The sequence below is a fragment of the Bactrocera tryoni genome, chromosome 5 (assembly GCF_016617805.1).
Source record: "Bactrocera tryoni isolate S06 chromosome 5, CSIRO_BtryS06_freeze2, whole genome shotgun sequence".
NCBI classification, from domain to species: Eukaryota; Metazoa; Arthropoda; class Insecta; order Diptera; family Tephritidae; genus Bactrocera; species Bactrocera tryoni.
Window position 1 is genome coordinate 211451 of NC_052503.1, and position 26085 is coordinate 237535.

Sequence of the window (26085 nt, forward strand, 5' to 3'; positions counted from 1 at the left end):
TACCAAATATAAAGATTTTAGAACTTCCGGGTGACTTTGTACCGTATATATGCCAATGAAAATGAGAGAGTGTGTTTTACTTATAACAGTGTATCTTTGTGCCTAAAATAGATAAATTTAAGAGAAAAAAAAGAGACGTTTTACACCTTAAAGTTTTTCCCTAACTTTGATTCTTGCAAGCTGCAGGAGTATAAAATGTTCAGCCCTTTCTTACTTGATTTGCATTTTGTTTAATATAGGTACATATCTTTTTGATAAAAATACATATACATTTGTATGTATGTACATATAAAACTGTGTATATATGTACATACAAAGAAGTCGCTAGAAAAAATTGTAAGGTTATTGAATTTGTAGTTTATGTTTTTAACTTGATTTGTTTTCTATGGTTAAAATCTTCCAGCACTACAGTTTTCATGAACGCAGCTGTATGTACAGAACTAGAAAATGTAAGCCTCTATTACGCTTTCCAAGTAAACTGCTTTTTGATTGAAGCTTTATAATTCGGTATTATCGATATTAACTAATTCTACAATTGTAGGAATGTTTCTTCATATCACTTAACAAAAAAATCTATAAACCTGTAACGCTTATTATTAAATTTTGACTAAAGAAACTTATAACTTGAACACATGGAAGTATAATGAGCAATTAATTTATGTCCATTCCCCAAAAAACGAAAACAATGAACAAAACTAAAAACAATTCAAATCGGGTTTTATTTATTTAACGGAAATAAAATCTAATGCAAATTAACTCAAAATTCTTTCCTATTAAAATTCTGTATGAGTTTATTGGACTCAGTCGATGTACTCGCAGATGTTCAAGTTATGGTTGTGATTTGTAGCTCAGTAACCAACTGGCAAATAAAATAACACTAGACAACCAGAGCAGGTATGAATGGAACATAAAAAATAATTTACATAATATTTTAAGTATATCGAGTCTGCTCGAGTTCTTTTTTTACATGAGTGGTATTAGAGCTCCAAGCACCCCACTCACTGAGAAAGAGTCAATGAAGGCGTTAACATCTCTAAAAAGAAAGGCGTTCTGAAGCTCATGTATTGCTGAAGAATTCTCATGATGTTCCTTGGAGGCGAAACATAAAATTAGGCGTTTGGAATGTTCGTGCGATATATAAAATCAACGCTCAATACTCGTATCTACATAAATTATATTCTATAGCTACGCGCAATAAAACGTTAAGTTAAAAAACTAGTCGGTAATGTAATGGTAAGAAATGTTTTTTCCCAGAAAGTTACTTTATATCGTCACTGAAACCGTAATCATAAAATGATTGCGTCGTAGATAACATGACATTCACTTATTACAAATTTGTTTACAAATATGCATATGTTTAGTATTTCAATCATGAATGTCAGCCTTGTAGTTAGTTTATTATGCAATTAATTACTGTAATGTGTAAATTGAAAATAAAATAAATAAAATATACGTTAATTAAACATCTTGGCTTCGAGTCATATAAAAACTCTCATCATTTAAAGAAAAAGATATTTTTTTGTCAAATTGCGATTTTTTATTCAACATAGTGTTGAACGAAAGTTAAGTACCAATTATGGCGGTCTTCCAACTTTTGTTTTATCGATTAACCTAATACTTTGATAATGTTCGTCATTGGGTCGACATTTCATATTTTCACTTTCCTCGACAGAAGTTCGGGCCATATCATTAGAACATGGTAAAGGCAAAAACAATTATTGGCTCTATTCTTACAATTTTGCCACCGTTTTCAGTGATTTCAGACAGGAGCATTTCATTCTTTTTCAATCTATCGATTCATGAAAGACCGTCGAACACGTTCCTTTCATCAACTGCTCTTTAGGGTCATCCACAATCTTTTTATGGATTTTTGGAACATTTGCGCATACTCAGTTGCATTTGCTGACGAGCGAGCTATGCGACATGTGGAAAACATATGCGCATACTTTATTGTAAATAAATACATACAAATTTATGCATGTATGCATAACTACATACATATGTCATTGGTTAAGACTATTGCTCAGTCATGGATTTGCAGGCATTGGACTAACGAAACGTGATATCATCACTTGTTTTCATTGAAAATAAGTTGCGCGGTAAAATCCGATGATTGAGTGAATATCTAACAACATTTAGCATCTCACTATTCTTTTATATACATGCAAACGTTGCAGACATCGGTACTCTTATTCGTATTTATATTCCTCGCCATAACTTTACAATTGAAAGTTTTGCGCATGCGTTGGGCATAGAATCAATAAAAAAAACAGCATGATGGAGGGAGTATTCCGATAAATGTAAATGTTTAAGACGCGGATTTGTATCTAATTATAAAGCCTCTACGTCAGAGTTTGCGCAACAGCAAATCTCTATTTTCGTCGGTTGTTTGGAAACTTACCGAGTTGAAACTTTTTTTAATGGAGAGAATGTTATGATTTTATTTAAATTTTTAGGAAATACAACATGCATAGATATGCGGTAGCTCAGCCTTCAGCTTTTTCAAACGGAATATCTCCCACGACTTCCAAAGCGCGCTTTTAGAAGAAAATGGGAAAACGGTGGTAAAAAATTAGTCTTTCAATAAATCTGCGGAGTAGTTTAATGGGATTTAGTTGAGTCTTACTTGGGAGGACAGTGGGCCAATGGGCTTAAGTGCAGCCACTTGCAGTCAGAAAATCTAGCAATCTCTCTACTCTATATGGTTTTCTATTATCATTAAAAGTGTATGTATTTCAAAACAATACCTTATTTACTTTAAATAGCAATTTTGACAGATGGACGCTTACTTAATTTTGTCGTCTCTACATTGTCCACAATTTATGTATCGTCATTTTCTTCAACCGCCAACATTCCCTACTGATCCCTGTACACATGTGTTGCGCACATTACTTGCCACCCGAATGCTGATCACCCCGCTGCTCATTGCTATTGGCTCGTCATTTTAAATGAACCGTAATTGAAATAAATTTTCGTTTTATCAAGAGAATTACGTTTTATTCACACATATTTGGTAGACAAAGGAAGTTGCATACTGCCACTTGATTCTGCTTATGTACTATATATGTATGTATGTATAACGAAAATAGGGAAGAACGCAAACTCTGATCAACGGCAAGAATAGAAAGCGCCATGTGAATAATTGGAATATAAAAATCGTTGGATGTTGAGGATATGTAGTACTCGTACTAATTCAAATAAATTAAGTTTTTTTGTTTTTTTTTCCAACGTTTTTTTTTTTGAAACATAACAAAGATATGGTTTAAATTTCATTCGAATTGCAACTAGTTACAAAAGTACTAACAAGCAATATTTTTCATAATTTGTAAGGGAAAACAATAAAAACTCTATTAAGAAGCTTTTTACAAAAACTAAACTTTGTATTAAAAACTAAATATTATAATAGAAACGTTGTTCTTTTCAATCTGCGCCTGCTATTTCTAGTTTCACCTAGTTGTCGGGCTTTAGCGTTTACATGATTTTGCAACCTTGTGGCACGTTTCGATGCCGTTTCGCGAATGACTTCCCGAACCATTTTTATGCGAAGATCACGATGTAGATCTAAATTCCGTATGTACCACGGGGCATTTACAATTTTTCGAAGAACTTTATTTTGGAATCTTTGCACCATTTCGATGTATAACGGTGCAGCGCATCCCCATAGTTGAATTCCGTATGTCCAGATGGGCTTTAACGTTTGATTGTAGACTAAAATTTTATTTGATGTTGTTAGGGGTGATTTCTTGCCGATTAACCAATTCATTTTGTTGTATTTTAGTTTTAGTTCTGCAACTTTTCTATGTATATGCTCATTCCACTTTAACTTTCCATCCAGCGTCAAACCAAGATATTTCGCCGAGGTGGAGTACGGAATTACTTCATTCCCAATATATAAGGAGATATACGTAGCAGTTTTGTTAGTGGAGTTTACATGTATAGACTTCAACTCGTTGAGAGTAATGTTCCATTTTTGTGTCCATTCTACGATTATGTTGATTGAAGACTGCATTCTGTTCGACGACTCTATTTCATTTTTACCAGTAGTAATGATGAAGGTATCATCTGCAAATGTGGCGATTGTGCTGTTTGGCGGCATAGGCATATCGCTTGTAAACAAAATGTATAAGAGTGGTCCGGGACACTTCCTTGGGGTACACCTGTTTTTATTGGCTGTAACATAGTATATGATTGTCCCTGCTTGATTCTGAAGTAGAGGTTGCTCAGGGGGCAAGTAGTTCAGTTAGATGCTGTGGAAAGCGAAGTCCTAATTTATGTAGTAAGCCATGGTGCCATACTTTATCGAACGCCTGGGATACGTCAAGAAAAACAGCTGTGCAAATTTGCTTTTTTTCCATCGCATCCTCAATTATATCTATTATTCGATGATGGAATGTTTCGATCTAAATCCAAATTGATGAATTGGTATAAGGCTCTTTTCTTCAATTATGTTTTGAAGTCCTCTTATAATTACAACTTCAAGTAGTTTGGACAAAAAAGGCAACAGTGCGATTGAACGATATGATGATGCTTCCTGTGCGCTTTTCCCGGGTTTTTGTAACATAATGATTTCAGATACCTTCCATGACAATGGAACGTATCTGAGATATAAGCAAGCGTCTTTTATCGATGTAAGTTTTTCTACTGCTTTTCCCGTTAGATTTTTTAGTATATCAGCTGTCACCAAGTCGAAGCCGGGAGCTGTTCTTGATTTTAATTTACTTTTAATTATATTTTCCACTCCTTTAATTGTTGCTTGTTGGATTTCTTCTATGCGTTGCGATATTTCCAGCTGCGGTAAAGTTCCAAGAAACAGAAGAGGACTAAACAGAAAAACTTCCGCTTTTTCTTCGTCGTTTTTGGCCCAGGATCCGTTTGGCTTTCTGAGGGTTGCATTCGACAATATTGGTTTCCTAGCATTTTTTATAACTTTCCAAAGGGAATAATCAGTATGTTTGTTTGAAGAAATATTTTGATTTGTAAATAACTTTATTTTGGTGCTGAGAATCTTAGTTAAATTGTTCAGTTCTGTTTTATATTGAGGAAATCGCGTGATTTGCCATTTTTTACGTAGTTTTCTCTTTTTCTTTATGAGATCTTAAATGTCTGATGGATATTTAGTATAAAAGTTTTTTTGTTTAGGAACAGGAGTACTTTTCCAAGCTGATTCCTGAATAGCTTTCGTAAATGTAAGAGCTTCATCTTCCAATATATCTTGAGTTGTTATATTTACTTTAAAATCAATATTTTTGTCGAGCAGAACTTTGAAATACTCCTAATCCGTATGTCTATTAGAAAGATAGGGTGGTATGTCGATTTCTTTTAGATGGCCATTTAAGTTTAGAAATACTGGCGAGTGGTCCGAATTTAAGTACAATCCATTTTCAATAGAGTGATTCATAAAAAAGTGGGGTAATTGCATTTAATAACAAAATTTACAGAAGCTACCCAATATGTATAATTAATATTCGTACACAACGACACATTTAATTTTTGTGTTTTAGAAACAAAAGTGATATACAATTATTAAAAATATGACTGAACTCCAACAAACAAATTAAAATTTTACTTTGCTTGTATCCAGAACAAATTATTATTATACATATGTTATATAAGCAAATTTTAAACATTTGTATTTACTCAGTTAGAATCAATTAGGTAAGTGTGTTTAATTAGTCCCTAGATCATATAAAACTCGAAGAGAACGAAAATATTTAGTTAGGTTTAGGGTTTTTTTTTAACTATAAAAGCTAATTATAATGGAGAAACGTATGCATATACTCATAAGCAAGTGTTTGTGAACGTTTGATCTAATATATTAAAAGCTGGGATTCAGAACATCGTGCTCCAAAGTGACTGCGCTAAGCTATTCACATAGCCGAATTCCGTTATTTTCCAAACAAAATTTTGTAATTTGGGAAATACATATGTTTAGAATGATTGTTTTGCATCCACAAATCTTTAAGCTAAGAATAAACGAATACAGTCCTTAAAATTAATTATTCCGTTGATTCGACACAATATCTCCACCTTTTCGCCAAAGAAACAGCCTCACGCCATAAGCGAACTAGCTTATTCCTATTTGTGGGATCGTATCGCATGTCCTACCATGTCCAAATTCGAATAATTTTCGTTTGGTCAGAACAAAAAACTAGTTTAAACTGCCCTCTTGTACAGTTTTTTTTGGTCTTTCGCAAATTTCAATCTAGCCGCTTTGTGACATGTACGGTTTTTTATCATTGATCTTGCATGCACATTGGAAGTTTTCACCGAATTTCGAATGGTATTGTTGCATACTCTAGTGGGTAGAAATCACAATAGCACTTTGTGAGTTCCACTGCGTTTTTAGTTGAATAAGACTCCGTAGAGTATATTACGTGAACACTTTTTGAAGTCACTGTATATGTACTTAAAATTATATGAAGATATCTGTATGTAGTTGAAGTTAAATACATATGTAAAAGTGGTAGCACTTATTTTTTTTTTTGCATACAACCCGGGGTGTTACGGGGTGAATAAATAGAATTGAACAAAAATTTAAAGCTATTTTTGCACTATTTAATTTGAAATAAATGTAGAGAAAAGAAGTAGTGAAGTAATAGTAGATATAAAAGGTTATTTAATTTGTTAACTTTTCTAACATTAACGCAAAAATGGATTAACTTAGAATCTAGTTGTTGAACTTACCGGATAATACATTCCTTGAGGAGGAAGAAAAAATGCTCCTGAACCCCACAGTTTGACGTTTTTTATAGTTGCAGTGGTGCGTGTAGCGTATTCCTCTTAACTGCTTTTAATTCAACACTTTATAGTTGAATTAATCGTCAATTTTTTCACCACGAAATTGCCAGTACAATAACAACAATAATAATAATAATAATGTGTTTGCGAGAAACTATATTTTTGACTTATTTCTTGTTTCAATAGTTGTATTGGAGTGATTTAATTTTACTATTGCAAGCTTTACTTAATTAAAAGAGTATCTTTGGCACATCTGCAATTGAATTCTTACAAACTTTTCACTTATGCATATTACTACAGCTTTTATGCTAGTTTTCGCAATTAAAGCACAATTTATTCAATTATTCATTACTTTACAAAATTAACGAGCATTGGAGGAAAAAATTAAAAATTACTAAAACGGGTATATGCACAAAATTCTTAGAATCATTTTAATATCTGTACTTAAAATTGTTTTCAGGAAACGGTTAGTGAACATCCTTTTGCTCTTCTTAAACACTTGTATTAACATTTGATAATTAAATGTGAATACTATACTGATAATATTAGTTTCAATGAAGATTCAAAAGTTTTTGTATTATTCCTATTCAAATCATTGTTTTATAACCGTCAAGATGCGAGAAAGCATTTTATGGCTGATTAGAGTCTATTTATAAACATATAAAACTGTATTTTGATAAGCCGATCAGCTTAATTTTCGATTCTTACAACTATCAATAAATCACGAACTAAGAACAACGCAGAAAATATATTATATTTACTAGTCAACGGACGAACTTTACTTTATTCTGACAGAAGGTATGAAAATACGTTCATATGTATATAAAAGATACACAAAATTGCCAACCTTTGTTACCTTCTCGCTACAATATATACTATTTTCTAGCATCTCAGAACTGGTATAAAATCAAAACGATGATCTGGTATAAAACTCTTGAGGAAATCTATCTAGCAATCGATGCCTTGAACGTTGCGGCAATGACTACCAAATTGTCAGTACTTTGCATCGTACATATTTTTGCTAAATTTAGTTTATTACATACAAAACATACATAGAAGTCTCTCATCATTGAGGGTTGTTGTCTCTTTTTGGGGTGCTTTGAATATGTGACCGGCTAGCAATTCAACTGCTATGCTGGTGGGAAAAATCGAATCGACAAAACGCAACAATGGCAGCATCACTAAGTAAACTACATACGAACATTTGGGATGGAAGCATATAGTAAAGCAGGATAAAACATCTGAGAAATCATAGAACACCGATAAATATTGTACGTAACAAAGCAAAACACTGTGCGTGAATTTGTAGGAAGTGAAACGAGATAAATGATGCTACAAGGAAAGTGAAATATTTGGTGGATGAAAACAGACGTCCAGCAGAAAAAATATGCCTAAAAGGAGTCCTATGATATACATTTGTATGTATAATATGGTATCAAAATGGCATATACATATATTAGCAAAGCATACATATTTAGCAAAGCACTAAAATGTAGCGAACTGAGGCATTAAAAATGCGCATATGTATGTACATACAATATATCCATACATACAAGTAAACGAGACTGACGGAAAATAATATAGCAACTATCAGACGTATCTGGGACTCTAAAAAGGTTAATGTAAATTATGCAGTATTTATTTTTAGGCTTTTTCTGACTAATACCTTAGTGGTGGTAACGTAATATCTTTTCTCTTCCGGTTTATTGCTGTTTCAATGTAAGTCTGAGTATATAACACGTTTTTCCCTCATTAAAAACATCTTTCGGTGTACATACATACATATGTATACTATTTCATTTCAATTTTGATTTACGCAATAATTGCGTCTACGAAAAGCTTCAATTTGGTTACATTCAATCAGAATTTTTATTTAGCGCCTCATGTATGTATATAAAATATTTTAATCTTTTAACATAAATTAAATTGATTTCCTCCCGATATATTCCGTATGATAATCATTTTAATATTAAACACTTATTTTATATTTGTTGTTGGGAAAACGTTTTTTACTTTTTACGCAGGTAAATATTCCAATTTTAATAAATCGAACCAAGATTAACGATCACTAGAAGAACTGCATCACTTTTGGCCAGAGCCAATAATTCTATTGCAGAGGATATAAAATATGCACTATTCAAAAATACACTGACTGCGAATATGTGACGGCGGCGGCAACATACATGCGAACAATTCGATAGATAGGAAGCAATAGTATATAATATATTTTAAATGTTGCAGCACTGCGACAAAAATACAACTAACCAACTAACTTCTACCAGAGAACCAGCTGCCCAGTTCGCCTTGTACGCTTTATTCATTTCCTTCACTCTACGAATATTCGTTGTTGCTCTCTTCTCTTTATAACTGCGGGCATCGTTTTCTTCATTTCCTATCACATTCTTCTACATTCTCTGCGCTGACTGGCGGTCATATGTCTTTATGTTCTCTGCCTCTGCTTTGACTTTATTTTGATTTCACTTTCGGTTTGTTTTAGGAATTGTGTGCACCAGCTTTCTCGCTTCAGCAGCAAACAAAGCCAATTGAACTGCAGAAATAAATGAGAATACACCAGAGAACTTAAAGCAATGGAAGCAAAAGGTAATGAATCCAATTGGATTGAGAAGCATGAAAGCAGGGCTTCCAAGTTTATTCAGAATTAATTTAAAATATGTTCCAGTATTTTAATAACGACAATAATGCATATAGTGCATTTAATTACACTAGTCAGAAATTTTAGTATTCTAAATTTCTTTAAAATAAATAAAATTTCAACCATAACGATTCAGTAAGCTCTCCTCAGCAGCAGGTTTCTGCGCATGTACGATCATTCATATTTACAAATTGAAGCTAGAGGACGACTGGTACTGGTTATAAACAGTTACTTTACAAAATTTTAAATTTATACTGCTACGTATTTTGTGAAAAAATTTGTATACTTAACCTTAATTAAATTTGGAACTTTCCCTGCCTCTATGGTAAACTAAATAACCAATTTGTTTCTAATTCTTGTTGTGGATTAGTGACCAATGGATTTCTCAAGTTCAACTTTAAATTAAAGAATTATTCTTGCTTTCAAAAATTTTTTGTAAATAAAATGGGAAAATTGAACTAGGACCCGAGCGTTTATAGGATTTTCGTATAGTTAAATATATCTAATGAAACGGGTTAAATATTGCTACGTTTAAGCTTTGCATAACCGTTTTGGCTAATAAGTGGAGATGGCAATAATATACTATAATATCATATATAATCAAAGATGTTTTAGATTATATGTTCTTCTGAAATGATATACTTTTGATTTTCCTGGTTCTGTAAGAATACTAAGAAACCATTATCCTTAAACACGATCACCTATCACAACTATGTACGTTACTCAGTTTTGCTGAAAATGCGGTAGTCCATGTCCGGCATGGCAATAACGAGACTAAAAAATCAAATTTATCACTTAATAAAATTTTAGCACAAAGCATAATACAAAAGTAATCTTCCAATAGTATTAACTGAATTTTTGTTCAAGTTCGCAATAATTGTACCCCAAACCATTCCCTTTTTTTTCTGAAAAATTATCCTCTACAAGGGTTCTTAATTAAATTAGAAACATCTAGTCCGAGTGAATACACACAAAGCATAATACAAAAGTAATCTTCCAATAGTATTAACTGAATTTTTGTTCAAGTTCGCAATAATTGTACCTCAAACCATTCCATTTTTTTCTGAAAAATTATCCTCTACAAGAGTTCTTAATTAAATTAGAAACATCTAGTCCGAGTGAATATAGTGCCGAATTCTAATAAAATAATAATATTATTTAAAACACATGTTTTACATACATATGTTAATAAAACATCAAAGACATAAATCTCAAATGACAAACTCGAATTACCGCTAAAACTTCAACATAACCCCAAATTCGTGACGAGGTAAAGTATGCGAAAAATAGCTGAATTCTTCCATACTTATAATATGTAAATATGTATGTATATATGCACGTTGCGGAAATTTTAATAGAAATTCGAGAGAAGCGAACTAAGTTTTTTAAATTATAATGAAATACACACCCAAATCTCCTGATTTAACTCCTCCCATTCCTCATTCAGTTGCTGATTAAGAAGAAAGCGTTCGTAAAACGAGCTAAGGTCGCCCAGTACGCTGGCAAAATCAGCCATTTTTTTCAAATATTTACAATGAAAACAAATTTGCAATAACTTTAAACACAATATAACTTTAACATTCAAATTTCACAAAAATCTAAAAAACAACTCAAATAACATATAAAATAATAGAATTAAACAAACAATTTAATCTTTCAGAAAAGCTCGTCCATTAGGGCCTACAGCTGAGTTGCAAATAAGGAATTTTATAGAAATTAATAAGCAAAGCGGAAGGGAGACACGGAAAGCAATGAAGTTCCAATAAAAAGGAAAAGGAACCACAAAGAAAACATAAACAAAAGATTTTGATGATAGCGACAATTAGTTACATGGCCACCTGTCGGTTACAAAATATTGCCGCTATTGGAAATTATAGCGCTATTAGTTACTTCCAGTGATAAGCTTCCTTTTATACTGCTGTGCTGCCAGAGCCGCCAAATTATAATTAAACCACTCAACTTAAGGATCTATCATAATTATAACTTATGAACGTCAGCATTGCTTACATTCCTATTTGTACTTAACAGTCCAGTATATGACATGCTCAATAATAATTAAATATCACAAGTTGCGAATATTTAATAAGGTCAGAGGAGAAGTGTATTAGGTGAACATTAAGTGTTTTTACTCCTCAACATCGCATATAAGGTTCTATCGAGCGTATTGTGTGAAAGATTAAAGCCCACCGTCAACAAACTGATTGGACCTTATCAGTGCGGCTTTAGTCCTGGAAAATCAACAACCGACCAGATATTCACCATGCGCCAAGTCTTGGAAAAGACCCGTGAAAGAAGAATCGACACACACCACCTCTTCGTCACGACAGCACGAAAAGGAGCTGCCTTTATGCCGCGATGTCTGAATTTGGTATCCCCGCAAAACTAATACGACTGTGTAAGCTGACGTTGAGCAACACCAAAGGCTCCGTCAGAATCGGGAAGGACCTCTCCGAGCCGTTCGATACCAAACGAGGTTTCAGACAAGGCGATTCCCTATCGTGCGACTTCTTCAACCTGCTACTGGAGAAAATAGTTCGAGCTGCAGAACTAAATAGATAAGGTACTACATATCTTCTATAAGAGTATACAGCTGCTGGCGTATGCCGATGATATTGATATCATCGGCCTCAACACCCGCGCGGTTAGTTCTGCTTTCTCCAGACTGGACAAAGAAGCAAAGCAAATCGGTCTGGCAGTGAACGAGGGCAAGACGAAATATCTCCTGTCATCAAACAACAGTCGTCGCACTCGCGACTTGGCACTCACGTCACTGTTGACAGTCATAACTTTGAAGTCGTAGATGATTTCGTCTATCTTGGAAGCAGCGTAAACACCACCAACAATGTCAGCCTAGAAATCCAACGCAGGATAACTCTTGCCAACAGGTGCTACTTCGGACTGAGTAGGCAATTGAGAAGCAAAGTCCTCTCTCGGCAAACAAAAACCAAACTCTATAAGTCACTCATAATTCCCGTCCTGCTATATGGTGCAGAGGCTTGGACGACGTCAACAACTGATGAGTCGACGTTGCGAGTTTTCGAGAAAAAAGTTCTGCGAAAGATTTATGGTTCTTTGCGCGTTGGCTACGGCGAATATCGCATTCGATGGAACGATGATATATGACGACATTGACATAGTTTAGCGAATTAAAAGACAGCGGCTACGCTGGCTAGGTCATGTTGTCCGAATGGACGGAAACACTCCAGCTCTGAAAGTATTCGACGCTGTACCCGCCGGGGGAAGCAGAGGAAGAGGAAGACCTCCACTCCGTTGGAAGGACCAGATGGAGAAGGACCTGGCTACGCTTGGAATATCCAATTGGCGCCACGTAGCGAAAAGAAGAAACGACTGGCGCGCTGTTGTTAACTCGGCTATAATAGCGTAAGCGGTGTCTACGCCAATTAAGAAGAGAAGTGTTTTTATACTTTTCTATTGCAATTAAGTTCATGTATTTATATAACTATAAACATATATATTAATAATAATCGCTAATTACCATTTTTTATTTTCTAACATATTTCCTTAAAAATTTGAATTTGAGAATTAAGACCGATATGTTCTCGAATTAGTTCTTATTAAGGGATTACATGGGTTTACGACTCTTAAAAAATCGATTTTTTTATTGTTTTACTAAATTCTACAACACCTCTAGAATATTTTCCTAAATTTTCAAGTTGATCCAAGTAATAGTTTCGGAGATACAGCCTTGAGAACTTATGCCCTTGAGGCTAGCTAGGATAAGTTTGCCGTCTATAAAATCGTTTTTCTCGAAACTATGTTTTTGAAGTCGGTTGGCAAGATTTCCTGAGAACTACATACTTAACCGATCTTCATGAAATTTTACACAGTTCTTTGTGATACAATTCGTAAAGACTTGGATTACAACTACTTAAAAAAATTTCGGGAAATTTTTATTATTTTACAAATATGTATGTCTGCCAGAAATCCAATTTTCAGTATTTTTTTTTCCTTCGTCCAAGTTCGAATTAAAGGTTTTAACTGAAACAGGTATTTTTTCAATTTAGATGATTCTGTAAGGAGTTACCCTGTTAACGCGAGTGCACCTTTTTTCCGAGGGATCACCGGAAATGGCGTCGCAATGACCGAGTTTAAAATATTTTTTTCAAAAATTTCAGAATTTCTTTGTTAATAACATGTTTGTAATAATAAAAAATTTTAATAATATTTAATTTTTAATATGAGAAAAAAAGTGTTGAAAAACGGCTGTGCCCGATGAAAACCATGTACCCTCTTAATGTCAGTTTTGATCTTACTATAGTATTATTTAAACTATTTAGTACTTTTATATAAATTCAAGATTGGTTATTTTACTATCTTTAATCGTTGGTACTTTTAAATGTCCTTTGACATTCTAAAACTATTGATACAAAAATTGTGAATAATGAACCTTGATAGATAAAAATGTAATACTTAATATATGTAAATATGTATATACATACATATACAATTCAACTTCTCCTCGAACTTCTATAACTCGAAATCCTCCACAATTCGAACTTTTGAATTGGCAAGAGCCAAAACTTTTAAGTTGACACGTTATTCTTTAAGTCGCATTTTTCAGGGAAATCCCATTTTGTAAATAGCTGTTCGCGTAGAAGTCGCCGCGCGTATTTATCCCTTCAAATATAACAGACGATATTGTGGAACCGAATATTTCAGATCCGTACATGACTTCTAGCGCTATGGAAAACCATAAGGATTCTGAAAAAGAAATTATTCAACCCTCATCAAAAATGATGCAACTCTTTCCATTGCACTTTTAAATTCCTATTTAAGTACGAATATAAATACAACTGACGATCTTTACAAAACACTAAACAGATTAGAATTCCTTTTCACTGAAACAAACAAATAGCTGTTCGGCTAAAAATAAAATAAATAAATAAGACTGTATATAAATCTATATTTTATAGCTTTTTGAAAAAATTTTTATGGAATATGGTGATTTGAGTTAAGGAAGTTCAACTGTATGTATATTGTACCTCTTATTCTGTTTGCTTTTGAAATGATATCCTTACCAAGAATTTCTACGATGGATAGACAGGATAAGGAATCAATTGTTATAAGAAATACTAGTAAGGCAATATAAAATAATATAATATGTGACACACCTGACGTTGACGATATTCCATAATAGATATAGACCCATTTAAATCCACTGTCGACATTTGTGATAGGTTTGATGAGTGCCCAAAATTCGCTGAATGTATACTATTTTAATTTTTTTTTTACTTTCGTATTTATATTTCAAATGTTGCAATGCGATAGTAAAAGTTGTGTTGTTTAACTTTCAATTCCAATTTATAACCATAATAAAGTTGCTGAGAGTTGTATATATATTTTTAGTCGTAATGTAAATTCCAAGGACTGTGAACAGTGTTTAAAATCCCATTCAAAATTTTTTAATTCTCCTCTTCAATAGTAGTTTACTTATTTGGACGGTTGTTTGTATTTTGTTTTTCGTTTTCATTCTACGTTGGATGGTTTTTGCGGTGGTTTCAAATCATTAAACGATTGTAAATTTGATATTCTTATCAGTATTATTTAATAATAACATTTGAATAATCCTCTTGAAATCATTATTGTTATTTCCTCGATTGTGAACAAATTTGGTTCAACTAAAAGAAATGAAAACCGAAAACATTTAAAATATTATATTATTATAAAAGATACATGTACATTACAAATATAAATTAAATAAATTTACTGAAATAGAATGACACGTAATTAAATATGTATGTACGTCCAAGTACCTATTCGTGGATTATGTATGTACATATACGCATATAAAGATTTACTAATATGGAGATTATTTGATAAATATTTCTTCAAACTGAACTAAATTGTTATTATTTTATCGAGCATCTATTAAGGGGGGGTAAGGTTTGACAACTTTTTTTCCATTTTTTTTTTAATTTTTTTCTGAACCATCAACACCTCAAGAATATTGTGTTAAAGTTTTAGGTCATTCGGAGAAAAACTAACGAAGTTACAGCAGGTTGAATAACGGTACCTGCTACCTGCGCTGAGTGTACAAAACTTTGAATCGATTTTCCCAAAACTGTCATTTTTAAAGTCGGTGACCAGCATACAGAAAAAACTACGGCATCGATCGTTTTGAAATTTTGTACAAATATTCTACATATGTATATATAGCTCTCGAATGACGTCGAGTTTTTCCAAAAATTATAATTTCTAAGAATTTTACAATAACAAATAGGTCGATTTTTTCGTCTAAAATCGTCATTTTGGCTTGAAAATGGTACCAAAAATTAAAAAATTAAAAAAAACTCGACGTCAATTGAAAGACAAACTAATAAACTAAAGAAAGCATTTTGATTTTTTGATTTCAGATGATCCAGTGATGCTGCAGGCTGGTCACCGCACAACTTTTTTTCGAGGTGCCTGCAGAGATCGACGATAAATCCGTTATTCCTCGCTATTTTTCGATAAAACTTTTTTTAAGTATCCTTCAAATGTTGTACCTCTCTCTTCCTCGCTATTTTTCGATAAAACTTTTTTTAAGTATCCTTCAAATGTTGTACCTCTCTTGAACAACGCTGTAACATGTAATACTCTCTGATATAATACAGCACGTGGCTTTAATAATACACATAGTGAGTACCTCATCACTGCTTATTTTTCCCAGGTGAAACTCCTAAAAATGTACTAAAACATGAATACTATTGAGAGCGACGCATGTTAATGCGGAGAACTTAAAACATATGTTTTAAGTTCTCTGTATTGACGTTCTCTGGCTCAACTGTTCAATATTATAATCGGAACTGTTATACATCTCACATATCTTAAATGTGACCACCCATCGTGAGTTGCTGTAAATTGAATGTTCTCTGGTAACACACTGTTAACTGTTCCGACTATTATACTTTTCCACTCTCTTTAGAAATACTTGTGTTCCTTAAATGTTTCCGTCAGCAATGCAACAATTTGTTAAAAAAAATTAAAATACCGGGTTTTCCAATAGGGATGATATGATTTCTTAGTGTCGTTTCGGCCTCATAATATTTAATTTTTTAAATGTATTCAGTAATATTTACAGTTTTATCATAGATAGATATACCCAAAAACAACGTTTACAAATTATTCAATTTTATTACCAAAATAATCGTTCCCCAGTTGCAACTTTGCGCTTTTGCCATTTTATGGTCGTGATAATCGTCCATCTGTGCTCGCAATTTCGCGTGAACATTTTCTTTACATAATGTTCAAGATCCTATAAGACAAAGAACCGTTCGAAGTAATGAAAATATTACTACCGTTCCGACAAATGTTGCTAAAGACCGCAATTTGTCGATTCCAAGACGTTCTCAAAAATTGGAACTGTCAAACCACAACTCGGCGGATTTTGAGCAAGGATTCGTGCCTGCATCCGCATAAATTGAACCAACGTCAACGTCGTGAACAACTTGAAAACGATAACGATTTTTTAAAGAAAATCATCTTCTCCGATAATTTGCACTTCTCAAATTATTCATGAATGGAATCGTCGGTCCGTACTTCTTTCGAAATGAAGCTGATTATTGCAATGGAGAGAGGTATAGATCGATGATAACCAATATTTTATTGCCGCAATTGAAAGAAGTTGACCTTGACCACATCTAGTTCGAACAAGACGGGACTAACTACGTGCGACACAGCACGGGAAACAACCGAATTATTACGAGAAAAGTTTTTAGATTCGATTACTTCTTGTGGGATCATTTGAATTCATAGATTTAAAGTTTTAGAAGTCAATATTGAAAAACTCCTCAAAAATTAGCTTCATCGAATTTATTCCTGCAAAAGAAGCCGGGGAGAACATTTGATTGATGTCATATTCAGAACTTAATCTTATCGACTGTATTTCACACTAAATAAAAAACATTTGAATTTTCTTTACAGCTACAATGTGTGTGTGAGTTGTTTTTTTTTTTTGTTTTAAATCATGTTACTCCTATTGGAAAACCCTATAATATAATATTTTACATACATATGATGCGGTACAGGATGACGAGACGAGTTGAAATCCGGGTGACTATAAAGTGCTAAAAGTGCCATTGTTCACTAAATAAATACGTAAGAAGCAAAAATTTCCGGGCCAAGATGGTACTTAAGCGCTTCATCCGTCTAAACAATGGGCGTGGCAACACAGATTATTACTTGAATTTCTATATCTAAGAACTACTATACCAATTTCAACTAAATTTTGTTCATAACATTGCCCTGATATTCTTATATTACTTTGCGAAAATTTGATAAAATGCGACCACAGTCACTTCAAAGAAAGTCAGTGGACACATTTTCTTCAAAATTTTTGTATTCAAAGTAGTTTCCTTGTGCTTCAATACAGCGTTTAGCCCGGTCAATTAGCATTTCAAATGAGTGTTTAAGGTCATTTTTCGGAATGCTCTTGAGAATATAGATAGATATAATAGAATATCATGGGCAAATGAAGTTTTCCAAATAGGTAAAAATCACAGGGTGCCAGATCAGGTGAGTAGGGTGAGTGATTAATAGTTAATATGGAGTTTTTTTTTTCAAAAAATCAGTGACAAGCGTCGACCGATGACACGGCGCATTATCGTGCAACAGGCGCCAGGACCATGCCTCACGGTATTGTGGTCGAACACGACGAATGCGTGACAAAAGACGCTTCATAACACCAAGGTAAACACAGCGTTAATCGTTTGGCCAGGTGGGACGAGCTCTCGGTGTACAATACCCTCGGAATCGTAAAAACAAATCAGCATTGTCTTTAGTTTTGACTTCTGAAGACGACCGACTTCTGATCGTCACAGAGGTCCTCACGACCTTCTTGGAATCGCTTAAACCACTCCTGCACATTACTACGGATCACCATAAACTTTTTTCATCATTTGAAATGTTTCAGTAAACGTTTTCCCAAGTTCAAAACAAAATTTAATATTTGCTCTTCGCATTTTACGACCGATGACCAAAAGCTGCTGTCACTTTTCGATCGATAACATCGATTGTAGTTACACAATTGTTTTAAAATTTTTACGAAATGTCAACAAGAGATCAAACTTTTTATTTCATATACCCACCAATAGGTGGCGCCGCCAGAAACAGTTATATTTAAAAAGTTCTGTTTCTTTTGCGACAGACCTTGTATATTGTTAAATACAATATTATGTTTTTCAGGGAAGACGTAAATTGTCCATTACATCGCAAATTATATGAGGTGAATTGATTTCATAATGAATATTGGTAACATTTAAGATTGTGGAGATGTCAAATAAAAAAGTTTTCCATACAGAAACTTTATCGTTTAATTTGTGTGACAGAAATACTGCCTTGAACCATAATTCATGTCAAGTTTTGTGAAGACATCTTGTCAAAGAAAAAAATATTCGATACAGACTTTATATTGATCTTTTAATTTGTATGATTGTGGCCCGATTTCGGCGGTTCTGACAAATTAGCAACTTCTTTTAGTTTTATATTTATGTATATCCTTCATATATGCTAAGATTCCACGGGTGACGCTAACCAACCCATCTCCATATGGTCCGACGCACTCTAAACAGATTGCGCTATTCTTTACGCAGGGTTTAGATACTCAGCTACCCTTACCAAGAGCACAAGTAAAAACCCTGCATTTGAAAAAGAAAATCATTTTAAGTTTTGCATATATTTTATTATTTATGGTATGTATCGGAGATGAAGAAAAAAATTAAATGCTCTTGTAACTGTAAAAGGGCGGTAAAGGAAATGGCTGTTTGAAGCTGTCATATACATGTATCTTATATTGTAATGCTTTCAAAAATTTTGCTACCCAGTCAAAACAAATTATCTCACATGTGAGAGCAAACATCGCGATCCGTGTTCTATACTTCAAAGCAAATCTTAAAATACATATGTATGTACATGTACTTATCTACTCGGCAGTGAGCAGTGCAGTGAGTTCATCTTAGATTTCATTCTGAATGTGTAAAATCATTTATTAATACAATTTTATTTAAATGTAAAAAGAAAGAAACTCGCCGGAACGAAGTTGAACTATGGAAAAAAATATGCTTTGTAAAATATTGTACTTTAAGCCCCACAAAATTAAAGTTTGCCTTAGTAAAATTTTACGAGTACATATTTTTTCATATGTCCAATATGTAGTATGTATGTATATTTACCAGAATTTGTTTTTGCGATTATGCTTTTCGTATATGTATAAGTTTCAATTTGCTGAATGAAGGTAATTTCCTTTTTGTATGCACATTTTACATATATACATATAGTACATAAGTACACATCTTAGCATATGTATATGCAATTGTATCGAAGTAAGTCGTTGGGCATGAACTATGATACAATAATTTTCCACCATTTGTTGTTGACTACTAAAAACACCAAAACGTACTATTTGCATAGTATTATGTGGACATTGTCATTAGCTTCAAACTTGTTCCATATATTTCTGAATCGATTGTTCTAAAGCCGAGATGTGTACACAAACGAAATATGTATGTACGCACATACGACAGCGGAAAACACGGTTCCCTTTGTTTGCTCAAATCTCCACAATGACCGACTTTCACTTTCTTAAACAACATGTATCCATTTCCCCAATTAGGCTTTTGGTATCATTAAATCATTGACCATTTGAATTATTTGTTATTTAGTTTACAATCTAACTATGAGCAAAGCGTTTAGAACCGTTAAAGGGAACGTTGATACTGACTTCCACAGCGCGCCTTAATTTGTGTTATACCAGTCAATTTGTGTTTGTGGGTATAACAGTTTTCCAGCATCCTAAAACTCTCTTCATAGCCCATACTTGCTCTCCTAAAAGGTACTATAAATTCCTTATTTGTATTTACATGTGCACAGTGTATTAATATCATCTTAATATATCGAAAATAAAATAGGTGGTACATTCATTTGAAAATCATTTTTAGAGAGCATGCGTTTTTCTTTGCATTCGTCACGATATCTCAGCTCTAGTGTAATGAATTGTGATTTTAGAGCATACTAATTAAAAACCAGTCATTGGTTTATTTTTTAAATGTTCACAAGGGTAGAAATTGTGACGATTTTTTTAAATGTTCACAAGGGTAGAATGTTCACGAGTACGTGGCCTTTTTTCTTCTCTACGTCAATGACGCGTTCGAATTTCTTCTGCAGTATAAAACCCCCTTAAAACCTTGGGATAATGAATATGCAGTATATATGTATATGAATTTGTTTCAAAGGATATTATTAACATTTTTATCACTATTTATTACATGGTTAATCACCGGTTCAGACGATATTTGATTAGATATGTTAGGTCAACTTTACTCAACTTCAAAGTAAAGATAAGTTACAACGTGAATAACTGTATTAAATGTAGTTATAAAATCAATACGATAGTCTCCGGCGGGAAATTTAAATGGCAGATGAAAGCCCCTATCCTTATCTATGGAAGCGTTAAGATAAATAAAAGTTTCCTATTAAGGAAAAAAATTATTAGATAATAAAAATATAACTGTACTCACGCAAGAGCTTACTGTAATCGGGCATTTCGTTTGCATATTTGAATATTTTTCAACCAAACCAAATAATCGTTTCAGAATGATATTGCTGCGTTTAATTAGAAACTCACACCAATCCACAGTTATATCGATGACAAAAGGCACATATCCCATTGGACGTTTCACATAAGATTTCATACGCAACTACAAAAATATAAACATCTGAAAAACGTTACACATGGAATTCCATTATATACATACATACATTAACTTGATTAATCGGTTTCTCCTTAAAGTAACATAACGTCTGCACTTTACTTTCATTGACCATGTCTAATATATTACATTCCTCCAGAGAAACCAAATCTGGATGCGAAGCTCGGCAGTGAATTTTTTTCAGTTTAACAAGACTTTGTATCTGGCTACAATGGAAACAACCATTAAACATTGCTACGAGAAGAAAAATTAACCCCAAGTCTCTAACTGTTCCAATCATTGGTAAATGTTGAACTAAATTCTAATTTCAAATGAATATTAGTTCAAATACGAATTATTTATAACACTGTTAGTCGTTAACAAAATCTGCCTAATTACATATTTAGCAAATGCATATAATTACAATATATTTGGTTGAGTAAACATGTAATATATTCCGAATGGAACTATTTGGTATGTTTATATACTAAATGTATTAAAACCGCTATTTATAAAATTGTCATTTTATTAGTAAAATTCTTTTAATGTTTTTGACAATATAAATTAAATATAAAATTAAATTTAGCCATTGCTTTTATAATTCTTATTTCGGTATTGTATAGAAAAACATCGCATTTATGGGTTCATGTTAATTATCAAAGAAAAACAAGCTTAATAAAATAAGTTCCGAGAGAATAATTTTAGTTTTTTATTTCAATACTTGAGCATAACTCACAATTGAATACATATCCAGGTGTTTGCAGAATTACGAATGTATATTTTGGTGGGCGCAGATAAATTTAAAATCAATACTTCCAGAAATTTGGATTTTGAGCCATCCGTCTTTGGAAATTTGTGTACCAATTCTGCAACGTTGAGAGAGGTACAAGTGTTTCATTACTCAATGGAGGGATTTGCTGCGGAGACACCGTAAAACTGGACGCATAGTTGAAAAAATTTTCTAACATCTTCTGACTGAACTGCAGATTTGCATTTGCATTTTGCTGTGAAAATTTTATCATATTGTTATACGTTACGACACATGGTTATTTTCTCTAAATTAACATATTGCTTTCAATAATTTTTCACTTACCACCGCAGGTGTCAACTGAGAAATTGTAAGTTCCGGCTCGACGGATATTCCTATTTGCGCTGTGTGGGAAATCTCTTGTGCACCAAAAATCATTCCATGCTCCGCCGCTTCCAATTCGTGACTTTTTTTCAGCTGGGATATTTTAAAAATCGCTGACGGCTTAGCGTTGGATATGTGTCCCAGGTATTGCCATGTAGGAGCTGAATTTGCATCCGGCCAGCTAAAGTAAACCGCAGCTGCTGTTCCTTCAGGAAGTGCTGTCAACCCAGTTAAAAATACTACAATATAATTTACATGATCTATGTCTGGCACATTTATTACGACTTTATTTTCATCTACCGGCGTGAAGTCAGTTTGCGGCTATAGTAGAAAATAAATATGTACATAGTAATGTAATTATGCATAACATGCTTTCACAACGTGTTGAGTGATCGAGATTACTCACCAAACGCCCAGAAATTATTAATCCAAACATTATTATAGAATTAAAGATTAAAATAATTTGAATATTTCTAGAACAATTGATAAAATAATGCGAGAAGAGTATTCCTTCATACAACACCTAAGACGCGTAAATAACATGTAATCAGCTGTTTTTATAGTACATTCGCCGCACGTTGCGAACCTGGGAACAGTGTGTACACTTCCACCATTTACTATTTGATAAACTAATGTACGTTCGCCGCACGTTGCGAACCTTGGAACAGTTTACCATTTACTATGTATTTGATAAACTACCGAACACTTTTTAAAAATTGCAACATATCTGCGAGAGAATGGTAGGAAAAATATTTATACATATATGTATCCGTTCTCAAAAATTAAGATTTTGCTTTATTAATGACAAGGTGAAAATATGGCTGAATCTTTTTGCCCGAGTACTGTACGAATAAATTTATTTTATTATCCGTGTAAGTAATTGTTTCAACGCAGTTTTGATAAAAAATTATAACCCTGGCTATCAAAAAAAACTAATAACCCTGGTTTATCTATATCTTCCTCTTCATCCACTTCTATAGCATATTCATTTTGTTTTTTTTCTCTATGCTTCATTTTCAACTTGTTGTTGGATGGTTATTCCGTCTTTGTTAGTTTTGTGACAGAAAACATTCCTGAAGTAAATTAGAAGAATGCTGCCGAGTTCACAGCCCTTGGCTGGAAAAAAGGTCCGGTTCCGTTTCGATTGTATAAATTCAATAATAAGAATTAAATTTAGTATTATTTTTAGAATAAATATAAATAACTATATTTTGAAAAAAAAAAAAATAAAATAATATAGTTTTCAATTAAAACTAAAAGGTAACACTATAACAGTTTAAAGATGTTTCTTAAAAATGCCAATTTATTATAAATAAAAGAAAAATTTTTTAAAATAATTTAGAATTACAAACAAAATATTTTTCAGATCGCGTTCTATTTTTTATTGTACTTGCTTTGATAATAACTACTAATCTTATTAAATACAAAGAAAATATTTTTTGTTACTGATTCAATACTTGAATCAACGATTTGAATATTTGTTTTGTTCACATAACAATTGCAGGTAACAAGGTAACATAAAACAACAACAAAAATTGTTTATTCAATGCTTGTATGTATGTATGTCCATTCCCTTGTGCAACGGAACTGGAACAAAGTTCAGTTGGCTTGATAATATTACATACATATGTATGTACATGTATGTATGTATTTTTATAATAGACTACACCTTAATAAGTTGGTATTGCAAATGCATTGAATTAAACCATTGGCACCACAAACAATGGAATACTTCCCATGATTTTATACAGCACAATTTAAAATTTGGGTCTAAATTGTATTTATCCGATTTAATTTTTCTGATCGAGTTCTATGTTCATATCACAAATTTAGAGGAATTCCTTTTTAGTGGATACAGCCAAGTTTACTGGTCAGAGCAATTGTAAGTATCACAACTTTAGGGGAATGATCAATGTTTTCTTTTCGCCCTATAAAAACAGTTAGGTGTATGCATTTTATCAATGGTGGTCAAAGCTCGCCCTCCACAGGTTACTATTTTATCTCATAAGATACAAGACTGCCATAACTTGTTTATTCTAAAGGAAATTTTATTTCTAACAGAAAGCTTTCCTTTCCTTATATAAATAACAATGTTTTGACTTTGTAATAGACAAAAGGAGAGTAAGTTATAATGTTGATATTCGTGAGAGTAATTGGTTATAAATATCATAACCCACAGGCACAGTTGTTTGGTTCTGCTATTTTTAATTAACAATAAAATAATGAACTATCAAATCAAAATATGTAACCGTTCAGTATATTATTTCTTTCCCGTTTTTGACGGCTCTTCTTTGTTTGTAGGTGGTTTTATTTGACGTGCATTTTCAGTTTGCGTTCCCTGGTTTGGTTCGGCTGTAATATTGAGTGGTTTACTTGCTGTTTCGGAATTCATCACATTTTTAGAAACTGTTACTGGTGTGGGCAATAGTTCCTTCTCAAGTTCAGGTATTTCCCCAAATATTTCCGTAATAAATCGCAAAATTTCTTTGTTATGAGCGGTTTTGTTACCCACACTGGGAGCCGCTAGACTACATCTTCCAATATATTGTATACATTGGCTGTTATTAAAAGTAAAGTAAGAGAAGTGATTGAAATAGAAAATAAAATAGAAAGAAAAACTAAAACAACTAAAATCTGTAGTAGATAACTTTGAATTTACATATATATATAAATATGTGTATTTATAATCCTTATTATCCAAAAAATTACTAATATTTTTTTAATGATTAACATATAATAACATATGTATAATATAATCGGGATTAATTGACAGTGTTAATAGGCACAAACAACTTAAAAATGATTATTACATCATTTTAAGTTTTATGGTTGGACCAATTAGATTGTAGTATTTTAATGTAGCACCTGGATGGCACCAAAAAAAGTTTGTGTGTGAATGCTGCTGTAAAATATAAGGCGCCCATCGTAAGTAAGTTAATGTAGCTTGAACAATGGCATAACAAACAATTAAAAATCATAAGGAAGATGGAATTCAATTTTATTATAGGCAGCACAATTCCTTTACTTCTAACATTATTCCATAAAATTTAACATCGATAACACTAAGTTACGAGAAGAAGAATACGAAATCTAAATTTGTTAGAATTTATTTCACTGTTGTCGAAAACTAATGCTAAATCCTTGAACAATTGATACATTGCATAAGCCCGATAAAATTTCGTAAAGTGAATGATATTATTGTATTTTATCGGTGAAAAACTACTTTGAAATGAATGGGGTTCTTAGCTTATTTTTAATAATATTTAAAACTATAGTACTATACGAGACAATTTAATATCTCCACAACATTCAACTTTATCGCTCCGCTGAGTATATGTAGTACTTGGATGGACAAAAGTATTAAATTTTCCATAATTTGCAACCTTTCAACCTCATTGCATTTGGAAGCTAGACAAGTTCCCGATTCAGAAATAAATCTGTTGCATTTTACTAATTAGTAAAACCAAATAAATTTACCAAAAATTTGTTAATATGCCTAAATTTCATAACAAAAAATTGGAAAAATGTAATATCTGAGGAATGTTGTGTACAATAGCAAGGAAAATAATATTTTATCATCAATAATGACGCAGTTGGAAAGTATCGTCGTTGAAATATGTAGGTTGTGAGGGGGGCATTAGTGGGAGTATACCATTCTCATTTATTTGTGAAAAAAAAACAAATATCACAAACACGCTAACAAAAAGAACACAACCAACTTATATATCCACATATGCTTGATGACGATGTATTGGCAATAGAAGCGTCTAAAAATATCATCTACTCGGGGCAGTCAAAAAATGGCGACGAACCACCACAACATTTCGGCATACATATTCAAAATTCAAGATCAACGTCGAGAACGCAATCTTCTCATA

General features: G+C 32.7%; 3 protein-coding genes across 20 annotated transcripts in view; all 3 read right to left on the reverse strand.

The window, feature by feature from the left end:
* Positions 1 to 20079, reverse strand: part of LOC120777589 (RNA binding protein fox-1 homolog 2-like) — a 119584-nt gene extending 99505 nt beyond the window's left edge. For 10 of the 18 annotated variants that reach the window (XM_040109005.1, XM_040109023.1, XM_040109020.1 and 7 more), the window contains exons 1-2: positions 19561 to 20079; positions 14524 to 15030 (exon numbers count right to left, since the gene is read on the reverse strand). In XM_040109005.1, coding sequence (XP_039964939.1) covers positions 14524 to 14580 — 57 coding nt within the window. In that variant the 5' untranslated portion in view covers positions 14581 to 15030; positions 19561 to 20079. The other 8 variants (XM_040109019.1, XM_040109007.1, XM_040109006.1 and 5 more) reach the window with 8 other exon arrangements.
* A 570-nt stretch (positions 20080 to 20649) lies between these two features.
* LOC120778574 lies at positions 20650 to 21459 on the reverse strand. The gene is made up of 3 exons (XM_040110438.1): positions 21146 to 21459; positions 20917 to 21084; positions 20650 to 20856 (listed from the first exon to the last, which is right to left on the reverse strand). The coding sequence occupies exons 1-3, from the start codon at positions 21374 to 21376 to the stop codon at positions 20704 to 20706; spliced, it is 552 nt and encodes a 183-aa protein (XP_039966372.1). The 5' UTR covers positions 21377 to 21459; the 3' UTR covers positions 20650 to 20703.
* Positions 21460 to 21751: 292 nt separating this feature from the next.
* Positions 21752 to 22753, reverse strand: LOC120777368 (protein OPI10 homolog). Its single transcript, XM_040108638.1, has 3 exons — positions 22614 to 22753; positions 22169 to 22528; positions 21752 to 22079 (listed from the first exon to the last, which is right to left on the reverse strand). Exons 1-3 carry the CDS (start codon positions 22641 to 22643, stop codon positions 21882 to 21884), a joined length of 588 nt encoding a protein of 195 aa, XP_039964572.1. The 5' UTR covers positions 22644 to 22753; the 3' UTR covers positions 21752 to 21881.
* Positions 22754 to 26085: the final 3332 nt, after the last annotated feature.